Genomic DNA, 21,671 nt, shown 5'->3' with positions numbered 1-21,671 from the left:
ATACAGGTAGTAGCAACATAATTACTGGGACCCCACTGAAAATACAGAAGCTCTCAATGGGAGGATGTTGGCAAGTGTTGAGGCACAGGATTGACCCTGACACCTTTTAAATGGCTGAATGCTGCCCTTTCTAATTAAGGTGCATCAGAACCAAAAGATTGTTGTTGTATCTGCTGATGGTACTAGTGGGTAAAGGGAACTGGCTCAGGAGGAAGTCCTGTAGAGAACCAAGAGACAGAGAGAATGAGCCTCTTCCTGATGTTTACTTAATATAATACAGTCAATGCTATGATATAACTAATGCTAGGAAATATGTTTCTATATAGCAGCTGCTCAGCACCAGTATGTAATCATGTGCTAGTTCTGCATGCCACAGGAAGGATTAGGGCCAAACACTAAAACTAAGTGTTTGAAATTTAGTATTGTTCTCCCATTCACCAGATGTACTCCCAAGAACCCCACAGATTATGGATATAGGTAAAACTTTCAAATTAAAGCTGGTAAGTGACTAATCATGCTGTTAAACAATAATTGAAATACCATTTTTTTAAATATTTTGGGGGTGTTTTCTACATTTTTAAATTTATTTCAAATAGAACACAGAATATGGACTGTACAGTGCTCATGAATTGTTGTTTTAATGAGCATCATCAGCACAGAAGCATGTCCTCTGGAATACTGGCTGAAGCATTAAAAGGCATACAAATATTTATCATATCTGGCACATAAATATTTTGCACTGCAGGCTACAAAAGTACCATGAGAATGCCTATTCTTACTTTCAGGTGATACTAAAATAAGAAACAGGCAGCATTATCTCCCTTAAATGGAAACAAACTTGCTTGTCTTAGAGACCGGATTAACAAGAAGTAGGATTAAATGGACTTGTAGATTCAAAAGTTTTACAGTTTTGTTTTTGAGTGAAGATATGTAACAAAAATTCCTACATTTGTCAGTTGCACTTTCATGATAAACATTTGTATAAGGTGAACTGAATAATATTATTTCTTTATCATTTTTACACTGCAAATATTTGTAATAAAAATAGAGAGTACTGTAAACTTTTTATTCTGTGTTGTAACTGAAATCAGTAGTTGAAAATATAGAAAAACACCCAAAATACTCAATAAAGGTGTGATTAAAACTGCAATGAATCATCATTAATTTGTTTGTGATTTTTTTTTTTAATTACGAGTTAACAGCAATTAATGAAAGCTCTATTTAACTGCTTCATTATATTTGTTTGGAAAAAAATGAATTTCCCCTTTATGGTGATAACTCTTCATAATCAGAGCAAATATATTGCAGACCCTGGAGTTTTAGGGTCTTTTTATAATGTCTTCTATTTTATTGCATCATCCTCAGGATTCCGTTTTTTAATACACAAAGTCTCTTTGTTTTCCCCAGACATGCAGGATCCTGCCTATACCAAAAGACTTCGTGCAGCTTTATTGTATTATTTTGTATATTTCTACATTATACCACACTTTTTGAGATTTCAGCCTCAATGCCTAATTGAGATAATTTGAATGCTATGTTTGATGACATCTCCTGAACAGTAAGAGCTAGGACCACCAAATTTGGTATGCAGCTTTCTCTAATCCTAACTTAAAGCAAGGTCACGGTTTAGTTATGCCAGAAAAATGGGATGTGCCTGGAAACCAGTTGTTTTCCATAACACGGAAAGAGAGGGGGCTGAGAGCAGCAACCATTATGCTCCGCAATGATTTCTGGGGGCAACAAACACAGGAGATAGTTATACTGCATTGACCACAGGAAGGCGCCTCACCAGGAAAAGAATGGTATGTCAAGGCCCTCCATATTGCCAGCAACAGGTAAGTAGCCCCCTGCACCAAACTTCTCCCCTGGCCCCAGTGCCAGATGAGGGAATGACACCAGTCAGCAGCCCTGCAAGGAGCTACGGGACAGGGTCGGACAGCGCAGCTCCTCCCCCTGGAGAAGTAGCATAGCCTCAGCCCCCTGCCCTCAGAGAAGCCAGTGCCGGGCAGTGTGACCTTACAGAGCCACTGTCACAGAGCCACTTACAGTGTGACCTTACAGAGCCACTGTCACAGAGCAGCTCCACCCTCACCAGTGAGCCCCCAAACCTCCTTGCATGAGCCCCCAGGCCCGAGTCCCCCACAGCCTACCCTGTCTCCTGAACCTCCACACCCTACACTGAGCCCCTCCCCACACCTAGCCCCCTGCCCTGACTCTTGCACCCCCCTACACTGCTCTGAGCCCCCTGACACCTCCAAGCACCCTGCACTGATGCTTGCTTCCCCACACCCTGCCGAGCCCTCAACACTTCTAAGCCCCCTGCCCTGGCTCTTCAACCCCCAAACCATGCACTGAGCCTCCCACCAGCCAACTCTCTGACACACCACACTTGCCCTGACTTCTGTACTGCCCACATCCTACCCTGATCCCCCTACACCTCCCAGTCCCCTGCCCCCACAACCCCTGCCCTGACTTCTCCACTCCCACTCTCTGCCCTCACCTCCCAGTCTCCTGCCTTCATTCTTTCCCTGCACCCTCAAACCCTGTCCTAACTCTTCCACCTCCGCATCCCCAGCCTGCCACACACAACCCCTGCCCTGACTTCTGCACCCCTCACCACCTGCCTGATTCCTGCAACCCGTGCTCTGAGCCCCCATCCTCCTGCCATAACTGCCTGCACTCCCCACTCTGAACCCCATCATTTAAATAAAGCATGTACATTTTCCTTCTAATTTTAAAAAAAATACTACAGTTAAGGACTCAAGCAAAGCCAAGTACATCTGCTAGTCTAAGAATAATTTAGAGTCAAGTTAACTTTTTAAAATGATGATCCAAACTAGGGATGTAAGCAAAAGCTTATCAGATAGTCGACACAGTAGTCAACTAGTTGCTCCCCCGCCCCCTTTGATGCCTCTATCACAAAGAGGCAGCAACGGGGGGCGGGGGAGAGAAAGGGGTGCTGGAGGGAGCCAACTTAAAAGATGGTTCCCCCCAGCTCCAGCTTCATGGAAGGGGGTAGGGGTGCAGTGAGGCCAACTTTGAAATGTACAAGAGTTGCCGCTGGGGCTCTTGTACATTTCAAAGCGGAAGCACTGCAAGGAGCCTGGGGCCAGTGGGGGACTCCTCAATGGTCTTGGGCTCCATGCGGCATGCTGCAGGGGGCCCGGTTCCAGTGGGGGACTGAGTCTCCCCACTGACCCCAGGCTCCACGTGGTACTTCCTCTTTGAAATGCACAAGAGATCCTTCTGGGGACTCTTGTATATTTCAAAGCAGAAGTGCCGGTGAGGAGCCCAGGGTTAGCGGGATTCCCCGCTGGCCCTTGGCTCCATGCAGTGTTTCAATCTTTGAAATGCACAAGAGCCCCTGCTGGAACTCTTTGTACATTTCAAAGGCAGAATGCTATAGCTTATTGACTAATCAAATAGTCGATGGAAAACCCATCGACTGTTCGATTAGTTAATTGATTGAAATTTAATATCTCTAATCCAAACCTTGGTCACTTGTGTAAAGTGTTATTGCATTGCTTTCAGTGAGAGACCTTGCATAAATAAAGTGAGCAGTATTTGGCCCATTCTTTGTTTCCCCTTCCATTATATTCTAAAATTGTCTCTTGTAGGTTTTTTAAATATATATACCCTATGCTGGGAAAAACCTGGAGGACAAGAAGAGCTTCTAACCTTTCATCTTTCCAACTTTTATTTTTGGTTTTCTAATTTTTCCCATGATTGAAAATAATCCTGTAAATTTTTTACTCAGTTTGCATTAGGTTTCCTGGGTTTTTAATGATCTTTGCACACAATCTTGAAAAAATGTTAACTTTACCAGGAAACTTCAGATAAATGATCAGCACTAATGATGAAGATTTTACATTAGTTTAACAGCTTACATCATTCTGACAGATCAAAAAGTGCTATCCAAATGTTATAGATATATCAAGTCTACAACTTCCCCCTTATCCACAAGTTTTGTTATTCTGTCAAAGAAAGCTATCAGGTTTATTTGACATGATTTGTTCTTAATCCATGCTGACTATTACTTATTTTCTTCTAGATGTTTGCAAACTGATTCCTTAATTGTTTGCTCCATTATCTTTCCCAGTACTGAAGCTGATTGGTCTGTAATTCCCTGGGTTATCCTTATTTTTCTTTTTAGAGATGGACACTACATTTGCCCTTTTTCGAATTTTCTGTACTCTCCCATCTTCCATGACTTTTCAAAGATAATAGCTAATGGCTCAGATATCTCCTCAGTCAGCTCCTAGAATACTCTAAAAAGCATTTAATCAGGCCCTGGTGACATGAAGATCTCTAACTTTAAGTAATTTTTAGCTTGTTCTTCCTCTATTTTAACTTCTGATCCTACCCCATTTTCACTGGAATTCATTATGTTAGGAACCAATTAGCACCAACCTTCTCCGGAAAAAAATCAAAACAAGTAAGTCATTAAGTAACTCTGCCTTTTCCACATTTTCTACTACTGTCTTTCTCTCTTCATTGTTCTTCCCTATCATGTCTTTGGTCATCCTCTTTTTTCTAACATGGTTGTAGAATTTTTTTGCCCTCTAATTTATCCTCAACTCACAAGGAATAGTGATAAAAATACCAATGACTTAAATGCACTATGGATAAGATCCTAATAATCAAAATGATCTTCTGAAGTATCTTGCTATTCCTAGAAAACATCAGTCTAAAATGATAAAACAGGACAATCTTGAGTAGCTTTAGAGACACCTGACAGGAAAATACCATAAGATGGGTATGAATGACTACACTAAGCTAAACGATGTATAGAACTCAAAGTGAAAATTATCTTGAGTTAACACAAATTTACAAATAGTACACCTTATTAAATATACGACATACCGCAACAATCAGGACAATCTGGATGTATTAGAGAATTTATTCCAAATCCTGGATAGCAGCGATTAACCCAGACCATATGCAGAGTACCTTCAATATAGTATATTTCAGGTAAGGGTTCAGAACGTTTCCCCAGAACTTCCACTTGTTGGTTAAAAAATCTCTCTATAAGATCTTTTGCCTAAAGTGAAACAAAAAGATTTATTTTATATCATCCATTCAAAAATAAGTAAAATTATTTTTCTAGTGTGCTTAAGGTGGGAGAAGTAATAATATACAGGATCTCAAAGATGAATTACTATCATTGATCATTGCTGGTAGGGGAGCAGAGCTGAATGGCCAGTCTATTGAATTTAGATTAATGTAATTGTGAATTTTAATTTCTGTGAGATGATGAGAGCTATAGCAAGCACTAATAGCTATCATGATTTATAAAAAGTAAACAGTACAAGCAAAAACATTCTAAAAAAGGAGTAAATGACAGGTTTTTTTCCCTATATTATAATTGGGATTTCTACACTATAACATCAGCAAAATAGATTCATAGGTCTTCCATCTGCAAAACTACTGACATGTAAGATAAATCAGATTTCAAATCACTTTTCATCCATAACAGGTCACCTGTTGGCGAAACAGACAACACAAGCATCTCCCCAGAATAAAACAAAATAGAAAGTTATGCTAGTTTAGTTTAAAAACAAAAACAAAAACAAAACAACACAGGAGATTATTGCAATTGCTTGGAATGTTTTTGTAGAAATCCAATTCTAGGTAACAATTTTTTTCTCTTTATGAATCAATTGTCTGTTATGAATCCTCTAGTAGCTCTGTTAGATTATAGACGTTTTTTCTTACAGTGGGACCTGAAAAAAAAGACCCAGGTAGAGGATTATAAAGTATTCAGTCTTCAGCTGAACAATCAATCATTAGAAATGTCCATTTATATACAAGTTGGGCATCCAAATCCCACTGAAACGTCAAAAACTTTCATTATGCTTATAAGTAATGTGAGAACAGAAAGAATCTCTCATCTAAGCTGTTTTAGGCCAGGACCTTGGGGCCAAGTGGGATCAGGGAAAATATGTAGAACAGAACTCCCAACCCCTTGATGAAGAAGGCATCATTCAGGAATCCCGCATCTGCTCATCATCTGAAGCAGAAGCTGCAACACGTGTTGTGTGCTGTGGCGAAGAAGTCCACCTGGGGAGTGCCCCACTTCTGGAAGAACATGGCAATGATTTGCAGCTAGAGAGCCCCCTTTTGATGAGAGGAGAATTTCTGCTCAGATGATTGGCTAGGAAGTTTCCCGCGCCTGGGAGGCAGTGGGTCTCCAGATTAATACTGTGCTGGATGTAGCAGTTGCAGAGGTAGACTGCCTTATAACAGAGCGGGTCCAACCGCACCCTACCCCCAGTGGTTGACAAAGAACATCGTGGCCATGTTGTCCATGAAGACTCGGAACACCCTGACTGCCAAGAGAGAGAGGAAGATTTCACATGCCCTGAGAACTCCCACAATTCCTTGACATTTATGTGGATAGGCACTTCCTTTTTGGTCCACGTACCCTGGGTCCGGAGTTCACCAAAATGGTACCCCAGCCTAGGTCCAACACATCCAATACCAGTTTGAAGGAGTGGTGGGGGGGAGGAAGGGGGAAGGCGCTCACAATGGTACTCCTGTCAGAATGTTGCCAGTGCCTATCCACCAGGTGAGAACTCAAAACTGGGGCCGGGACTGTCAGCACTCTGTCTGGAAGCAGTCTTGAGGGGGTATAGGCCAACACCAGCCATTCCTGAAGGGGCCACATATGGAGTCTGGCATACTTGACCAAGGAAGTAGATGTTGCCATATGCCCGAGTAGCTGAAGACATACTCTGATTGTAGTGGTTGGTGAAGTGCACATGTAAGTCACAAGGTCCACAAGAGAGCAAAACTTGGCCAGAGGGAGAAAGACCCTCATGAGAGATGAATCTAATATGGCTCCTTTAAACTTTGTGTGTTGAATTGGCATTAACTGAGACATTTCTGTATTTATCAACAGGCCAAGGCGGTGGCACAGACAGAGCAAAAGATCCACATGCATGCAGATGTTAGAGTACGAGTCGCCCTTGATGAGCCAGTTGTCCAGGTAAGGGTAGATCTGTACCCCTTGTTATCTGAGGTGTGCAGCCACCACCAACATACATTTGGTAAAAACCCAAGGGGCTGTGACAAGGCGAAGCAAAAGGACCACAAACTGGTAGTGGTTTGTTCCCACCATATCTGTAGGAAATGTCTGTGACCCTTGACAAACATAAATATCCTTGAGATCGAGGATGGTGTTCCATTCTCCCAGGTCCAGGAAGGGAATGACAGAGGCCAGGGATACCATACTGAACTAGAGCCATACCAGCTAACAGTTCAGTCCATGCAGGTCTGTAGCTATAGAGCACCAGGGCAGAAGGAAAAAGATGCAGGTGGTGTGAAAAGGTTACAGGGTTGAATCTGGCAGTGTGAAAGATATGCTGTCCTTGATCATACCTTCAAAACGGGTGCTTGGAGGCAACCATAGGATGGGAGGAGCTGGGCTGCATAGAAGAGCAAGATTTGGACTGCCTCTACCTAAACCCCTTATATTTGCTCTGCCCCAAGTCCTGGTAAAGTTGGGAAGGCTCAGCAGATAGGCCTGAATTTGAGGCCTGAATTTCTTACGCGCTGATGAGCCTCTGCATCAGGGCTGCCCCAGCAAAGGGGAAATCCTGAAGAGATTGCTGTGCCTCAGGGGAGAGGCTGGAGAGAAGCACTACAAGGCCTTCCACATGAAAATGGTCAATGGAACAAGCCACCACATCAGAAGCAGCCTGGGGCACCACTCTAACAGCCATTGTCCCCTCCTCTGGAAAAGCACAAAATTTCTTCCTTGATACCTCAGAGAGAACTCAAGCTTGGTGATAGCCTGCTACATGTTTATATCAGAGCAAGCTATGATGGCCTGGTAATTTAGCACCCAAAGCTGTAAGCTGGAAGACTTTAAAGCTTTCTCCTGATTAAGTCCAGCCTCATTGAGTCCTTATTTTTCAGAGCCGCCCTGAGCTGACCTTGCCTTACCCAGTGGTTAATGGCTTCCACCACCAGGGAGTTAGGGGTAGGGTGAGAGAAAAAGGTACTCATGCCTTTTCGCTAGGATGAAGTACTTACTTTCCACCCTTAGGTATAGGAGTAATGGAGGAGGGCATTTCCCACAGGGCCATGGCAATCTTGGCCACCTCATTGTGGAGGAGTAACTAGCCAGAGCTGACTGACCCAACTCCCCAAAAAGGGTATCCTCCTGCTCCTCAATTTCCTCCACTTGGAGGTTCAAGTTAGTGGTCACCCTCTTAAGGAAGTCTTGGTGAGCCCATACATCATTGGGGGGCACCACTGTGGAAGGCCTACAATGGTCTCATCTGGAGAGGAGGAGGAGGCCTGTGCTGAGGGAACCTCCTCGAGATCAGAGGAGGCCCGTGCCTATATCTTAGCTCTCTGCTTCTCCTGCTGGGAGGCATTTAACACAGACAGAAGAGGTTAATAATGCCTTTGGCATACTAGCTACTGAGCACAGTACCTGAGATGATAGAGAGAACCCCCACAGGTTCCAGGGTACCATTGAGACAACCAGACCATTGGCCACTGTAACAACTAGAGTTCAGTTTGTTGTACTGGAGGTGTTGGACAAGGAGCTTGCACCACGGGCACTTAGGCTTGGTCCGAGGCCAGGATGACAGAGTGCAGTGCCAGGGAACTACGAGCAAGGGTTGGCACGGGTGCAGTACTGCACACTGGGCCAACACCCTGGATGCAGAAGAGCAGTGGGGTCCGGCAAGCATCATCCACTCTGGGATCTGCAGTATGGGCAACGGTGGCTGGCCATCTCATGACTAGCACCTGTCCCAGAGCCACTAGCTAATCAGCTGAAACCACGCCATGAAGTTGAGTGGGACCACCAGTCCCTGCTTTCCTCACAGACACACTGCAGGAAGTTATGAGCCAGAGAGTGGTACCAGCAAGGTGAGTGGTGCTGTGCCGGGGACCTGTCCCTCATACAGTGCTCAGACCTTGAGGCCAAGAGGAGGAGTGGCTTCAGGAGCTAATCCCATATGCAGGGTGGAGGGAGCAGGAACGTGTGCCTCTGAAGACCTCTGCCAAAATCCTGGGGAGTCCCACCTGCTGCCCTCAGAGGTCCTGGGACAGACCAAGGACTGGGCCAGGTTGGGGCCTCTGCATCTCTCATCTCACAGAGGTGATACCTTCGACAATCCTCCAGATAGAGAGCATTGCCTCTGAGGAGACCATGGTGGTGCCATGGCCAACTTCCCCTTGTGGCACAGTACCACATGCAACTTACGTTAGTCTGTCTCAAAAATATAAAAGGAACACACATTAAAACTTTAGATGGTTTTACAAATTTGGTCCTAACTTAGTATTACCCAAATACCACCCGCAAAAAAAAAATTAAAAATAAAAAAATTAGGTTTGTAAACTTTATAAAAGTGTATCATTTAGTCATGGTCATGCTACCTTAACAGCACAATTCCATAGTATCACAAACCTTGATTTCCTGGTAAACTCTGCTAATGCAAAATCTAACATAACCGAAAAGTTGTTCATATTCTAATTTGGAAGATTTCTAATGATGAGAAGTTGAAGATGAGAATGGTCTTGTTTATAAAGAGTTAGTATGCAAAGAGCTGGTGTAAAAATCTATTAGTGTTCTGTAGCCTAACTTAAGTGTGAATCCTGCAACCATGCACTAACAGTTCCATAGTTTATTATTTACTGCTATGGAACATTTAGTACGTAATGTTGGGATGGTGCCAAATTGGTGTGGCTATACTGAATGAATAGTGTGAGCATAACTTAACACAACTTAAACATGGCTGGATGACTGCAGAGGATCCTGAGAGCAGGTTTCTGTAGGGCTATTCTCCCCCACCCCCTTTTACCCTTGGCTCTGGCTCTCACAATACAATCTATGTTAAGCCTTCTGCTATCTTAAACAATCCAATTTATGTTAGGCTTCCTGCTATGTCAAAGGCAATAAGGCAAGACTTTGCTTAGAAATCACACTGCTTAATTATATCCGTGCTTATGAATATGTATGTAATCCATAGAATGAGTGAAGACATGTGAATGAAAAATACCCAATGAAAAGACAGTTCAACCTCTAACCTTTCAAAGCAAGAAAGAACTCTGCAAAGTATATAAATTAAAGTCATAAGTGGCCAGCAGGAATCTCTCTTTTTTTTTTGGACAAGATGTAACAGCACAGCAGAAGCCTAGGACTGACCCAGAGAAAGTAAAGCCCTCCCGCAAATCCAAAGGGACTCTGGTGGTCTTTCATTGCTTTGTAGCCGAGTCTCCAGGAGGCTCTTATTTAGCCAGTTTCAGCCACCTGTGAAACAAACGAACTCTCGCTGCTTGTAGCCTGCATCCAAACTGCCAGCATATATATATATATATATATATGAGAGAGAGAGTGTGTGTGCATACACGTACCACCGTACCCTTAAGAATCTATGCTAATAAACAACCCCAGTACAGCTCCAGTGGCCCTTTGTCAAAGTTGATTCCCTGGCTAGTCCGAGGACAGGTAACAGTTTCATTTAAGCAGAAGCAAATGTGATAAAGAACTGCCAAAGCCTGCACATACAATCAGTAATGGTCAGCAAATATGGCCTATTCAAAGGTAAATATCACATGTATAAAGTTCCAGCATAGACCACAAGCCAACCTGCTTACAGAAACATTCACTCTGGCGCTCTGTGTGATGACTGATGAGTGAGTGAACATGGGGTGATCTTTGAGTGCTTGGTACTACCTTCTCTAGTCCCTTTTAAAATACTAAAAAGGTAACAATTAGTAACCATGTGCCCACTGTGCATGCTTTTAAGAAATGTGATTCCTTTAAGGAAAAAGTATAAGACTAAAGCATTACTTTTGTTTTGGGGGGATTCCTTAATATTAACACTTGAAGTAACTTGCAACACTGCTATGCAGAGTAGCCAAAACTCTGCTCGAGTAGGATTGTGAGCCTGAGGAATCTCGAGACAACCAGCTCCTGTCTCAGATTCCCTTGAGACAAGACCAGAGAGCTAAGATGAACAGACAGGAAGATAAGCTGTCTATAAAACTAGTAACCACCTTATTTCTCTCTTTGCCAGGTAGAAACTATGTGAGGCCAGCACTGGGCCCGTTTGTGTATGTTAGTGAAAAAGAATCTTGTCAAGGGGAATGTATAGCTCTTTAATGTTTAACAGAGAAGTTATCTGCTTGATATAACTCTACAGCATGTGTAATTCCTCCTCAAACTGATGTGTATTAAAGATAATTGCTGTGAACCCTTTTTACTAGTATGGAAGTAATTTACTCTGCAGGAGCCAATAAAGAATTTTTTTCAGAGGTAGTAGCACTCCCTACTGTCCACATATGGCAGAGTACAAACAGCCGGTAATTGCACAGTAAGCTAGTGTGCTGTAAATTTACATCCCATCTTGCTGCATACTAACTCTCAATATAACAAGCAAAAGACCTGACCAGATTCAATAGAGCAAATTCTGCTTTCAGTAACATTCATGGAACTCATGCTTTATAAAAAGCTTTAAATGTGACCTGCAAAAGGAGATGATAAAAGAATTTACTCAACTTGTGCAGTTACTGGTGTTATTTGAAATGGGTATCCCCTGTGGGTGCTCCACTGTAGGTATTTCAGCACTCCTGCGCTTATAGTGGGATATTTTTAGCACCAGTATTCTAGGTGCCGATGCACATGTGTGCTGCCATCTTGCTGCATAGTGAGTGTACTGGCACATGCATTGTCAACTGTCCCTCAGTTCCTTCTCTACTGAAGCAGAGGGGAGGAGGGAGGGTCATGGAGCACCCACAGGGACACCCATCTTGAAGAACACCAGTTACTGCGTGAAGTGAGTAACCTCCTTTTCTTCTTTGAGGAGTGTCCATGTCGGTGCTCCATTGTAGGAGACTTCGGAGCAGTATCCTGAGAATTTGGAAGGTGGGACTTTGGATATTTAGTGTGGGCCACAGAATAACTACTAGGCAGAATTGTGTCTTATGCTGCATACTTGTCCAGGGCATGATGTTCATAAAGGTAGGAGTTGAAGCCCATGTTGCAGCTTTGCAAATATCAGTAATGTGGAAATTATGAAGAAATGCAGTTGATGTAGAGACTGCCCTAATGGAGTGAGTTTGTATCTGGTCAGGGACCGGTATATAATTCAATGAATAGCACATTCTATTACAGTAAGATACGTACTTAGAAAGTCTTCATTTAGAAATAGCTTGGCCCTTAGAATGGTCTGCTATTGATAGAAAAAGTGTAGGGGACTGTCTAAATTGTTTTGTCTGGTCTAGATAAAATTCAAGTTCCTGGAGTATATCTAACATGTGGAGGCACGCAACATTGGCATATCGATACCATTTTGGGTGGAAGATAGGTAGGTCCATCAGTTAATTAACATGGAATAGTGACATGACCTTGGAAGGAATTTTGGGTGAGGTAAGCGCTATGTTGTCCTTGCAGAAAATTGTAAACAGAGGGTCGGCCATGAATGCAGCAATCTCACTGACTCTTCTTGCTGTGATGATGGCAATGAGGTAGGCTACCTTCATTGAAAGATGTAGTAATGAGCAAGTTGGCATTGATGCAAAAGGTTGCCCCGTCAATGTTGTGAGAACCAAGTTTAAAATCCCACCAAGGAGATGACTGCTTTAGTAGAGGAAAAGCATTATCGAGTCCCTTCAAAAACCCTTTATGGCTGGGTGAGCAAAGACCAAGTGACCATTTATAGGCAAATGCCCGCTTGATATTGCTGCCAGGTGGCTGTTAATGGAACAGTATAAAAGGCTCTGCTTCTTTAGGGAGAGCATGTAATTCAGCACTTTAGGTAGATGTGCTGAATGTGGGATTATAGTGTGTTCTGCAGTCCAAAGTTTAAAATGTTGCCACTTCTGAGAGTGAGTTTTTCTGATACTTGATTTCCGGCTAGTCGCGATTAACTGTTCAACTTTCTCCAAAAAGGTTAAGTGCAATCCTGCTAGCCCTTCAAGGACCATACTGGATATCTGGATGAAGGATGCGTCCAGAGTCCTGAAATAGGACATTTGGAATCTGTGGAAATCTAAACTGAGGGGCTATGGCCATCTGGGCTAGGTAGGGGAACCATATCTGCCTGGGCTATCAGGGTGCTATTAGAATTACTTGAGCCCTGTCTTGCTTTATTTTCCATATAAGTTTGCTGAGCAGTGGAATGGGGAGAAAGATGTACATGAATCTGACTACCTGATTATAAGGGCATTCCGCATGGAGTTCTTGTCCAGGCCACTTCAGAAGCAGTATCTGAGGCATTTTGCATTGTGATATGTGGTGAACAAGTCTATTTCTAGAAAGCCCCATGATTGACATACCTAATGCAAGACTTGAGGGTGGATTTCCCAATTGTATTTCTGAAGGAAATTTCTGCTTAGATGGTCTGTCATGACATTTTGTTTTCCTGGGAGGTAAGCAACAGAAATGTCTACTTGGTTCTTTGTGCACCAATGTTATAGGTTAATGGCATCCGTGCATAGGTGATATTACCTTGCACCTCCTGGATGGTATATATAAAACATACCATCCATGAGAATTCTTACTGCTTTGTTGCAAATGAATGAAAGGAAATATTGGCATAAATACCTGACAGCTCAAAGCTATAGTACATTGATATGTTTTACTGGGGACCATTTTCCCTGAATGCTATGATTATTCAGATGTGCACACCATCCCTCTAGAGACGCATCCATAGTAACCGTGACTAAAGGAGGCTTTTGTTGGAATGGTACTCTAGCACATAGATTATTTGATTGTAGCCACCAATGTAGCAACTGTTTTACTCTTTTGGGGATGCTGGAGGGATTTCTGTAGATGATGCCCATGAGGTCAAAATCAGGTGTGAAGCCATGTTTGTAGGCAGCGCATGTGAAGCCTGGCAAGTCTTATCACATATGTCATGGCTGACAAATGGCCAAACAGTTGAAGGCATTGCCTGGATGAAACCCTGGGATTACTCAAGATGCCTTGAGCTGATGATGCTTGGAAATGATGGTATGGTTGTCTGGAAATGATGCTTGGAAATGATGGTAGTCTGGGTTGCACATGGATACAGTCCATTGTTGCCCCTGTAAATTCCAGTTCTTGGAACTTTTGGTTGTTTGTTTCAAGTCCCAAAGTGCTGAAAAGGCTGATAGTGCATGCCATATAGAAGGTTGATACCTGAGCTGTGGGATCTAGTATAGACAGTCATCTAAATATGGGAAGATTAAAACTCCTGACTTCCTGAGATGTGAAATTGCTACTGCTAGAACCTTGGAGAATACCCTTGAGGCCATTGCTAGGCCAAAGGACAGAACACAGCACTGGTAATGCTGGTCTCAGATTGAATCAGAGAAATTTCCCGTGTGATGGAGAAATTGTGATATGAAAGTAAGTGTCTTGTATATCGAGGGATGACATCCAATTTCCTTTCTCTAGAGATGGGATTATCTTTGTGTGAGTGACCATAGTAAAGTGCTGCTTCTTTAGAAATCTGTTTACTCAGCATATGTCCAATATGGGTCTCCATCTTCCCTGTCTTTTTGGATGTTAAGTAGTAACAGGAATAAAAACCCTTTCCCCTATGTTGAATTGGTACTTGCTCTGTAGCTCCTATACTGAGGAGTTTGTCTATCTCCCGTTGTAGGAATATCTTGTGGGAAAGGATCCCTGGAAAGGAACAGGGATGGGGTTTTTATGTTCCTTTGGGAGCTATTCCATAAAAAAAATCATTTTTTCAAAAAAAATTAGATTTGCTAACAATGCCAAGTAATTGGCAATCCTAAATTGCAGCTAGGCCTAGGAATATGCCTTCCTTCCGAATATATCTTGCCTCTTCCAATCTTTGTCATTAGGTGTAAATCGGAAGTGGACCTGTGTTCCTCTTGGGTGAACAGCCTCTATGACCAAGGAATTGGGAGCTGGGTGAGTAATAAAAACTCTGATCCTTTCACTGGGATGTAGTATTTTCTATCTGCTCCCTTGGATGAGGAAGAAGGAGGGATACCTCTGTTTCCAGCAAGTCAGCTGCTCATTTAAATATGTTGTGAAAGGACTTAAAATCATCCCTGCTGTTGGGGGTGGAGGCATAATTGTGAGGAGATAATGACAACAGTGAGTTGGAGGGAGAGATTCATCCTGCTGGGTGTCCTCTATGTCCTCAATGTCTGCCTGGGCTGTCTCGTATCTAGTTGACTATGATGGTCTTAAAGGTGCTGGCTGTGGTTTTTGAGGCACTGGGGCATGGGTTGTAGCCATCCGCACTCTATAAGGAGACCATGGCCCCATCTCTGTGAGGGTAGAGGAAAATGTATGGGAGTGAATTAAGGGACTAGCTATCACATCTGACCCCGGTTTTGCTGTTGCTGGGGGTATGATGTAGGTTTTTGTGATGAATGTTGTGGAGAGAATGAAATCGCCTCATCATCATCCTCTTCATCACCGGAGAATGGGGGAAAAGAGCTGGATGGATGTGGCAAGCCTGCTTCGTCCTTCGAGTGTTGGAGTGCCATTGGTACCAAATGAGGCCACCACCAGATCCTCATGTGATGTTAGAGGATGTGTTGTGGAGAATACTGGTACCAAGGTGGATATGGGAGCAGTTTCTGTATGCACTGTAGCCAATACAGGAGCAGCATCGGTTCATACTGGGGTCAACTTGGTGCATGTCCACAGCACTGGTTTGGATGCAGTCTGCATGGAGGAGTCTAAGTGCCCTGTAGGTGCAGTGTACTGTGTCGGCTTTGGTGCCAATGTGGTCTTTTTTGCCTTAGAACAGGAGCCCCACAGGGCTCTTGCTACATTTAGACAACAGAAGCACAGCAGTCAGCAACTGGTGTGAACAGGGACTGCTTGAGTCCCTGCTTGCCCCGGGTTCCCCACTGAACTTCTGCCTTTGAAATATTGCAGCAGGCAGCTCTTACTACATTTCAAAGGCAGAGGTGCAGTGGGGAACCCGGGGCAAGCCCCACTGACTAATCGAGTAGTCGATTAAAATTCCATCGACTACTTGATTAGTTGATTAATCAAAATTTAACATCCCTAAGATGCATATGAACTTTTATCATTAGAATTATCAGAAAAATCAATATAGCATTTCTCTGTTATGATGGATGCATTTGATAACCTGGATGTAGATTAAGAGTTCTTTCAGCACTCACTTGAAAGGCTAGAGGATTTTGAATTTCTAACAAAGATATTTTTTTTTCCAAGTATTTCCTAGGCATTTTGGACAAACAGATGTTAAAAGGGAGGAAGGAAGGGTAGGAAATCCCTCCAATAGTGTAAGTTGTCACTGATCCATGGTCCAAAGAGTATTTTGAATAATCTGAATGATTAAATCATCTCAAGTTTGTTTCAATTGGTTGAGCTCTCTGAAGTTATAATCGGAATATATCAATGATACAAAAATGCACAAAATTTTGTCCTTTTGTGAAGTGAAAAAAAACTCTAACTGAATTTTGAAGGTTTGATAAAATCTTTGTTTCAGGAATCAGCAAACTAAAAATACATTTATCTTCTGAAGTGTAATTTAGTACGCCACAGTTCTGAAAAATATCCTCTATATTATATTATATGTAATATACTAACAATGTAAGGCAATTATTTAACTTTTTCTGTCTTACTGTAGCACTACTTTTTAAAGTCACACATCAACATCAGGGTTACTTTCAAATTATGTAAAAGCTTGTTTTGTTGCATATTCTGGTTAGATGTGTAAAATACTTTATGTTCAAACCACTTAATTGTTTTACTACTATTCATTCTCAATACTTTACTTCTGTGTAATTATCTCATTACTTGAAATGAAACAACTCAAGTCTGTTCTCCAAATAGAGCCATAATGCAATTCACCCTTTTCCACATGACAAACTAAAAACTAAACAATATCACTAGGTGGTAAATTATGCTTAAGTGTTCACTGGTACATCCATTTGCACACAATAACATTTTTAGTTATTAGACGCATTATTCAAATCAGTTTGTTGGCACTAGAAAGAACTGGATAATTATATTTCCTGGTCTTCATATTTTTTGATTTATCTACAGTACCTTGTTTAATCTTTTAGTAGTATCACAATTCGTTTGACATGGATTGTTGCTTTTTTCTGAATCTAAAGAAGAAACTGTAAATAAAACATACTCTACTTTACAAGGGAACAAATACACTGAAATCAACATTAAACTTGCTAATGTCCCAGAAAATAAAACTTTAAGGTTTTCTTTTCAAATTAATAAAATTACATTTCTCACTATACTTGAAGCAACTATACTGAAATTATAAATAATTATAAATAATTATAAATATAAACTGCCTTAAAAATAATTATTTTCCTCTTACGAAGATTTAATGCACTTAAATATTGGTATCTCTTTTTTTTAAAGTGTGATTGGATGCAATACTTATTTATAGATTTTGATTCCTAAGAAATTAATAATCTTAGAAGTCTACCAATTTATAAATATTCTAATTCTTTTAATTCACATGAGCAATCCATGTTATAATTCATTAACTGCAGTAGCTGTTTAATTAAGGTATAGATCTTAATATATCACTGTTGGGTTGATGTTTTGGGTGCTTGGCCAGGCAGGAACTCCAAAAGTACAAAGTTCTGATCAATTATTTCTGCAAGGAAGTTCTTGAGCCTCCCTCAAAGAAAAGCCATTGCAATCCCTAGTGCTTCCAATGATCAGTTCCTTTCTAGTGAAAGACTAATAAGTAGAATATAACAAGTATTACTTCAGTAACTTTAGTTCTTCAAAATTATTGTCTTATGGACCTACATTCTTATGAAACATGCATGCTCTATAGATATAGGTTCATGCCTGAACCTGAATGGCTACAAACGAACTGCAACACTAACTACCACTGTTCCTTCTATTTTATGATGAATCTTTATACAACTCTGATATGAAAGATGGTGAGAAGAGTGGATCAATATAGACAAATGTTTACACTTATGCAATCATCTGCCTATACAGATCCCTATTTTGGGGAGATTAAGAAACACCAATTCACTATTATGGGGGGGGTTTGAAGAATATTAACGAGAGATTAAAGAGCTGCTCTCCAGCATTTGGCATTAGATTTACCTGGGTGGAGGCGGTGTGCCGAGGATTTGGTTGGTGACCTGGGACAGGGAGTTAAGTTTGGGAGGTGGCAGGGTGCACATGCGGGCTCTGGCCAGAACGTGCTAACTTAAGGTCCTGCTGGGTGGGAGCTGCCTAAGACAGACTTCCTACCTGCTGCAGCCCCAGGCTGCTTAAAGCAGCCAACTGTTGTGACCATGTCCCTCTCTGCGCCCTGCACCAGGAGGATAGGGGACTTTGTGCGCTGCCCTCATCATCAGCACAATCCTCGTAGCTCCTGTGGGCCAATTTGGGAGCTACAATGATTGTGTTGGGAGCAGGGCCAGGAAGCAAAGTCTCTCCCCGCTGGGGGTACATGGCACCTAGAGGTACATGATCCCAGTAGACCTGATGGTCCTAAGCTTAGCAGCTGGATCCAGCCTGTGGGCCACATTTTGCCCACCCCTACCTTACATGGACTAGGAAACTTTTATATTTGTCATAGGCTGTTTACATTGTCTAAATAGCAGTCAAGAACTCTCAATATCTAGATTATATAACCTGAAGTCCCCCAGTAATGACTGAGATTTAGAAGAGAAACTATTAATGACTGGTGTGATGAAACATTTAGGGTTTGTTCTTTCAAACACTTCACATGGACATTACAGCCATTATAAATGGAGTTTTCAGGGGGAAAGGTAGTGCAATGGGCATACTGCAAGATCTCAAATCAAGTTTCTCCATCAGGTTTAAAAAAAAATTTCAAAGCTCAGGAACACGGTTATTCATGAACATCAAAAATGGAAATGGGAAATGAATAGAAATGTCAGTCTTCTGAGAGAATTCTTTCTACTTCAAATATTTCTCACTCTTCAAAAAGATCTGCTGCATCTGTAACTACAAATGCAATCCACATTGCACAACAAAGAAGTAGCTAAACTAACAATCTCAGTAATTTCAGTTCTAGGTGGAAGAATTTGTTTTGATGATATGGTGACTTTTGGAACTAGAGTGATGGAACAGGAGAATTTCAATGCAAGAACCAGGAAATCTAAAATGACAGTGCCCGGCTTGCAGCTATTACGAACTCATGGACTTTGTCTAGTTTAACTTTTCTAATGATGGCAGAAAAGCTACTAGTGAATCTAATAGAAAGTCACCCATAAAAAAAACTCTGGATATCTGTTGCTCCTGTATAAAGTCATTTTGCATTCCCTTTTGTAGATACCAGATATATTTGTGCTGTTTCTCACACCTGAAAAAACTAGTAGAATACAGTCTTTTACACCCATGCCAGAGATTGTATTTTCTGCTCAGATTGTTTAAGCAGGTGTTCTTTGTAAGGAAGAAAGTTGTATTATTTTTAACCTGAACCATGTAGACATTTCTGTATTTCTGGAAAACTGCCATTTGGAAAACTGGTGGCAGTAGATTTGGAATTCAGTACATATCTTACAAAATTCACTGTTTTTGAAAGTTTACATTTAACATTAGCATTGATTGGAACAGACTGCACAATGGATCCATCTCGGAAACTAGGCTCTCAAAAATCCAACTATGGACAGATACAAGTAGCTTAACCTACATCTTCTGACAGCACAGCTGGGTACTTGTAAACATTCTTATGGCTGCAGAATGTGTAAAGGAAAACACTATCTTGAGAAGTCTTCACTCAAAGCCTCATATTAGTTTTGATCAATAAGACTGCCTAAGCTAGCCAATAGGAAATGGTGAGAGGGCAGAAGGGCTAAAAGAGCTAGGTGGCTACTGGTAGCACTTCCCTTTGAGATTCTCTACACTTGAACCCTCTCCTAGAGTTAGGTGCTTAAACAAAGACACTCTCTTAATCTAAAAAGTGGTTGTTGTTATTGTGGGGCTTGTTGCCCTCTCCCAATCCATATTTAGCACATTCACCCAAAACTATGGAAGAGAGGGTTCAAAACCCCATTTGGACTGTTGGAGAACAAGAACTTGAACATGGTTGTCCTATATCCTAGGGAGTCCTATAACCAGTCATTCTCTGTCTCCCTAACTGTTGGAACAGAATCTGGACAGAGTGTATGAAGCAAGCAGGAGGGTTTATTACACACAACGCTAGTGGAGTGTCACTTTGCCTGTTAGGCTTGGTGAACACTGCCAGACAGTAAGTTACAATGGATTATATAAGATGCTGATGGCGGATGAAGTGATGGGTGGGGGGGAAGATCACAAACCCCTGGATAGGCGCTAACAGTGAGGCAAAATTAAGGCAATAATTTAAAGGTTACATAGTTTTTTCTGCGCATAGCTTACAGAATACCTTATATCTAGTTAAACAAGTACTTAAACAAAGCAGACATCAGTTGTCAATTATGTATTAAGTGGCAATGTGTCTGTTAGCATCAGGAAGGTATCTTTGCACAGATATGATCCATTGGTGTTGCACCTGGGAGATTAAAGTAAAGGCAGTGAGGGCACATGACAACTGTGCATTTGTTCCTAGCACCATTGAATATGTTATGTCATGTCTCTGATGACCTTCCTCCAATGGGCTAAGCAGGAGGGGGGATAACCTTCATGTACTGTGCCTTTGGTAAGGTGTTTGTGTGCTTGTTCCAGACTTGAAATTTAGAATAGGGGTTCTTAACAGAATATCATAGCCTACCTCAGAAATGTTTACCCTACACTAACCCAATTAATATGTATTTTACAACAAGTGGGAGACTGATCTTCACCCGCAAAATACCCCATAGTTCAGGAGCTAGAGACAGGGAGATTTGAGTTTAAGCTTCTCCTCCATATCAGGAAGCATGGGAATTTGTACATAGGCCTCTTACATCTTAAATGAGTACTACAGCCACTTGATTACATTGTTTCGGGAGCACTATCACAATCTCTGCCTCTGCGGACACATACTGAATCATGCTCTGTAGATGACAGAGGTAGAAAATGTCTAATTTTCAGATCTCACTGGGACATAAGAGATTTTACACATGCCCACCAGTGGAATGTTAGGCAGATAGGGATCTTTGGTATTTACAGGGCTGGGGAATAGCTGCATGGGGATTTACAGAATCTAGCCCTCTGAGTTTTATTTTCTTGTGAAACAGATTCATAACAAGGATTAGAAAAGAGTGTGGAGCTACCTAGGGTAGTATTTGACTAAATTTCTTTTGTTAGTTCCAGAATTCAATTATCCAGTGAATTTTAAGGAGGAATTACACTGACAGACATCAAGTTAGAAGAGATGCAAGACAACTGATGCACCCAACATAGCAACCACTGGATATTCTTTCACCAACAGTAACAAGAAAGAAACTGACAATTGGTAGTATCTTGCATCTCCACAGCTGTTCTGCAGGGAATGTTTGTAATGTTCCTGCAGGAGCTGCAACTTTACACTATAAAAATTCCCTCTAGGCCATGTGCTTGGAGCTTGGACCAAAAAAAGGGGAATCAGTTAGTATTGGTATCATTTTATCCCTTCTTGCTGACAGTTTCAGATAGCAATACTTGACAATTTTCCCCTCAAAAATGTATGTTCTGAAGGTGAATTATTCTCTTATTTCTACAGCTCTCCACTCAATGCCAAATCACAGAAAATGGAGTAATGCTTGACCAAAATGTTTTGCTCCAACACACGGATGACAGAGGGATTCTT

General features: G+C 41.7%; 1 protein-coding gene across 1 annotated transcript in view; it reads right to left on the bottom strand.

Moving 5' to 3' along the window:
* ZPBP (zona pellucida binding protein) overlaps window positions 1–21,671 on the bottom strand; it is a 58,116-nt gene that overhangs the window by 9,835 nt on the left and 26,610 nt on the right. The window contains exons 6-7 of the mRNA XM_075921686.1: window positions 17,015–17,088; window positions 4,864–5,041 (exon numbers count right to left, since the gene is read on the bottom strand). Of these exons, the coding sequence (XP_075777801.1) occupies window positions 4,864–5,041; window positions 17,015–17,088 (252 nt within the window). The remainder of the gene's footprint in view (window positions 1–4,863; window positions 5,042–17,014; window positions 17,089–21,671) is intronic.

This window comes from Pelodiscus sinensis, chromosome 2 (genome assembly GCF_049634645.1).
Source record: "Pelodiscus sinensis isolate JC-2024 chromosome 2, ASM4963464v1, whole genome shotgun sequence".
Taxonomy (NCBI): Eukaryota; Metazoa; Chordata; order Testudines; family Trionychidae; genus Pelodiscus; species Pelodiscus sinensis.
Note: the sequence above shows the minus strand (reverse complement) of the source record. Positions and strands in the feature narration are given on the sequence as shown.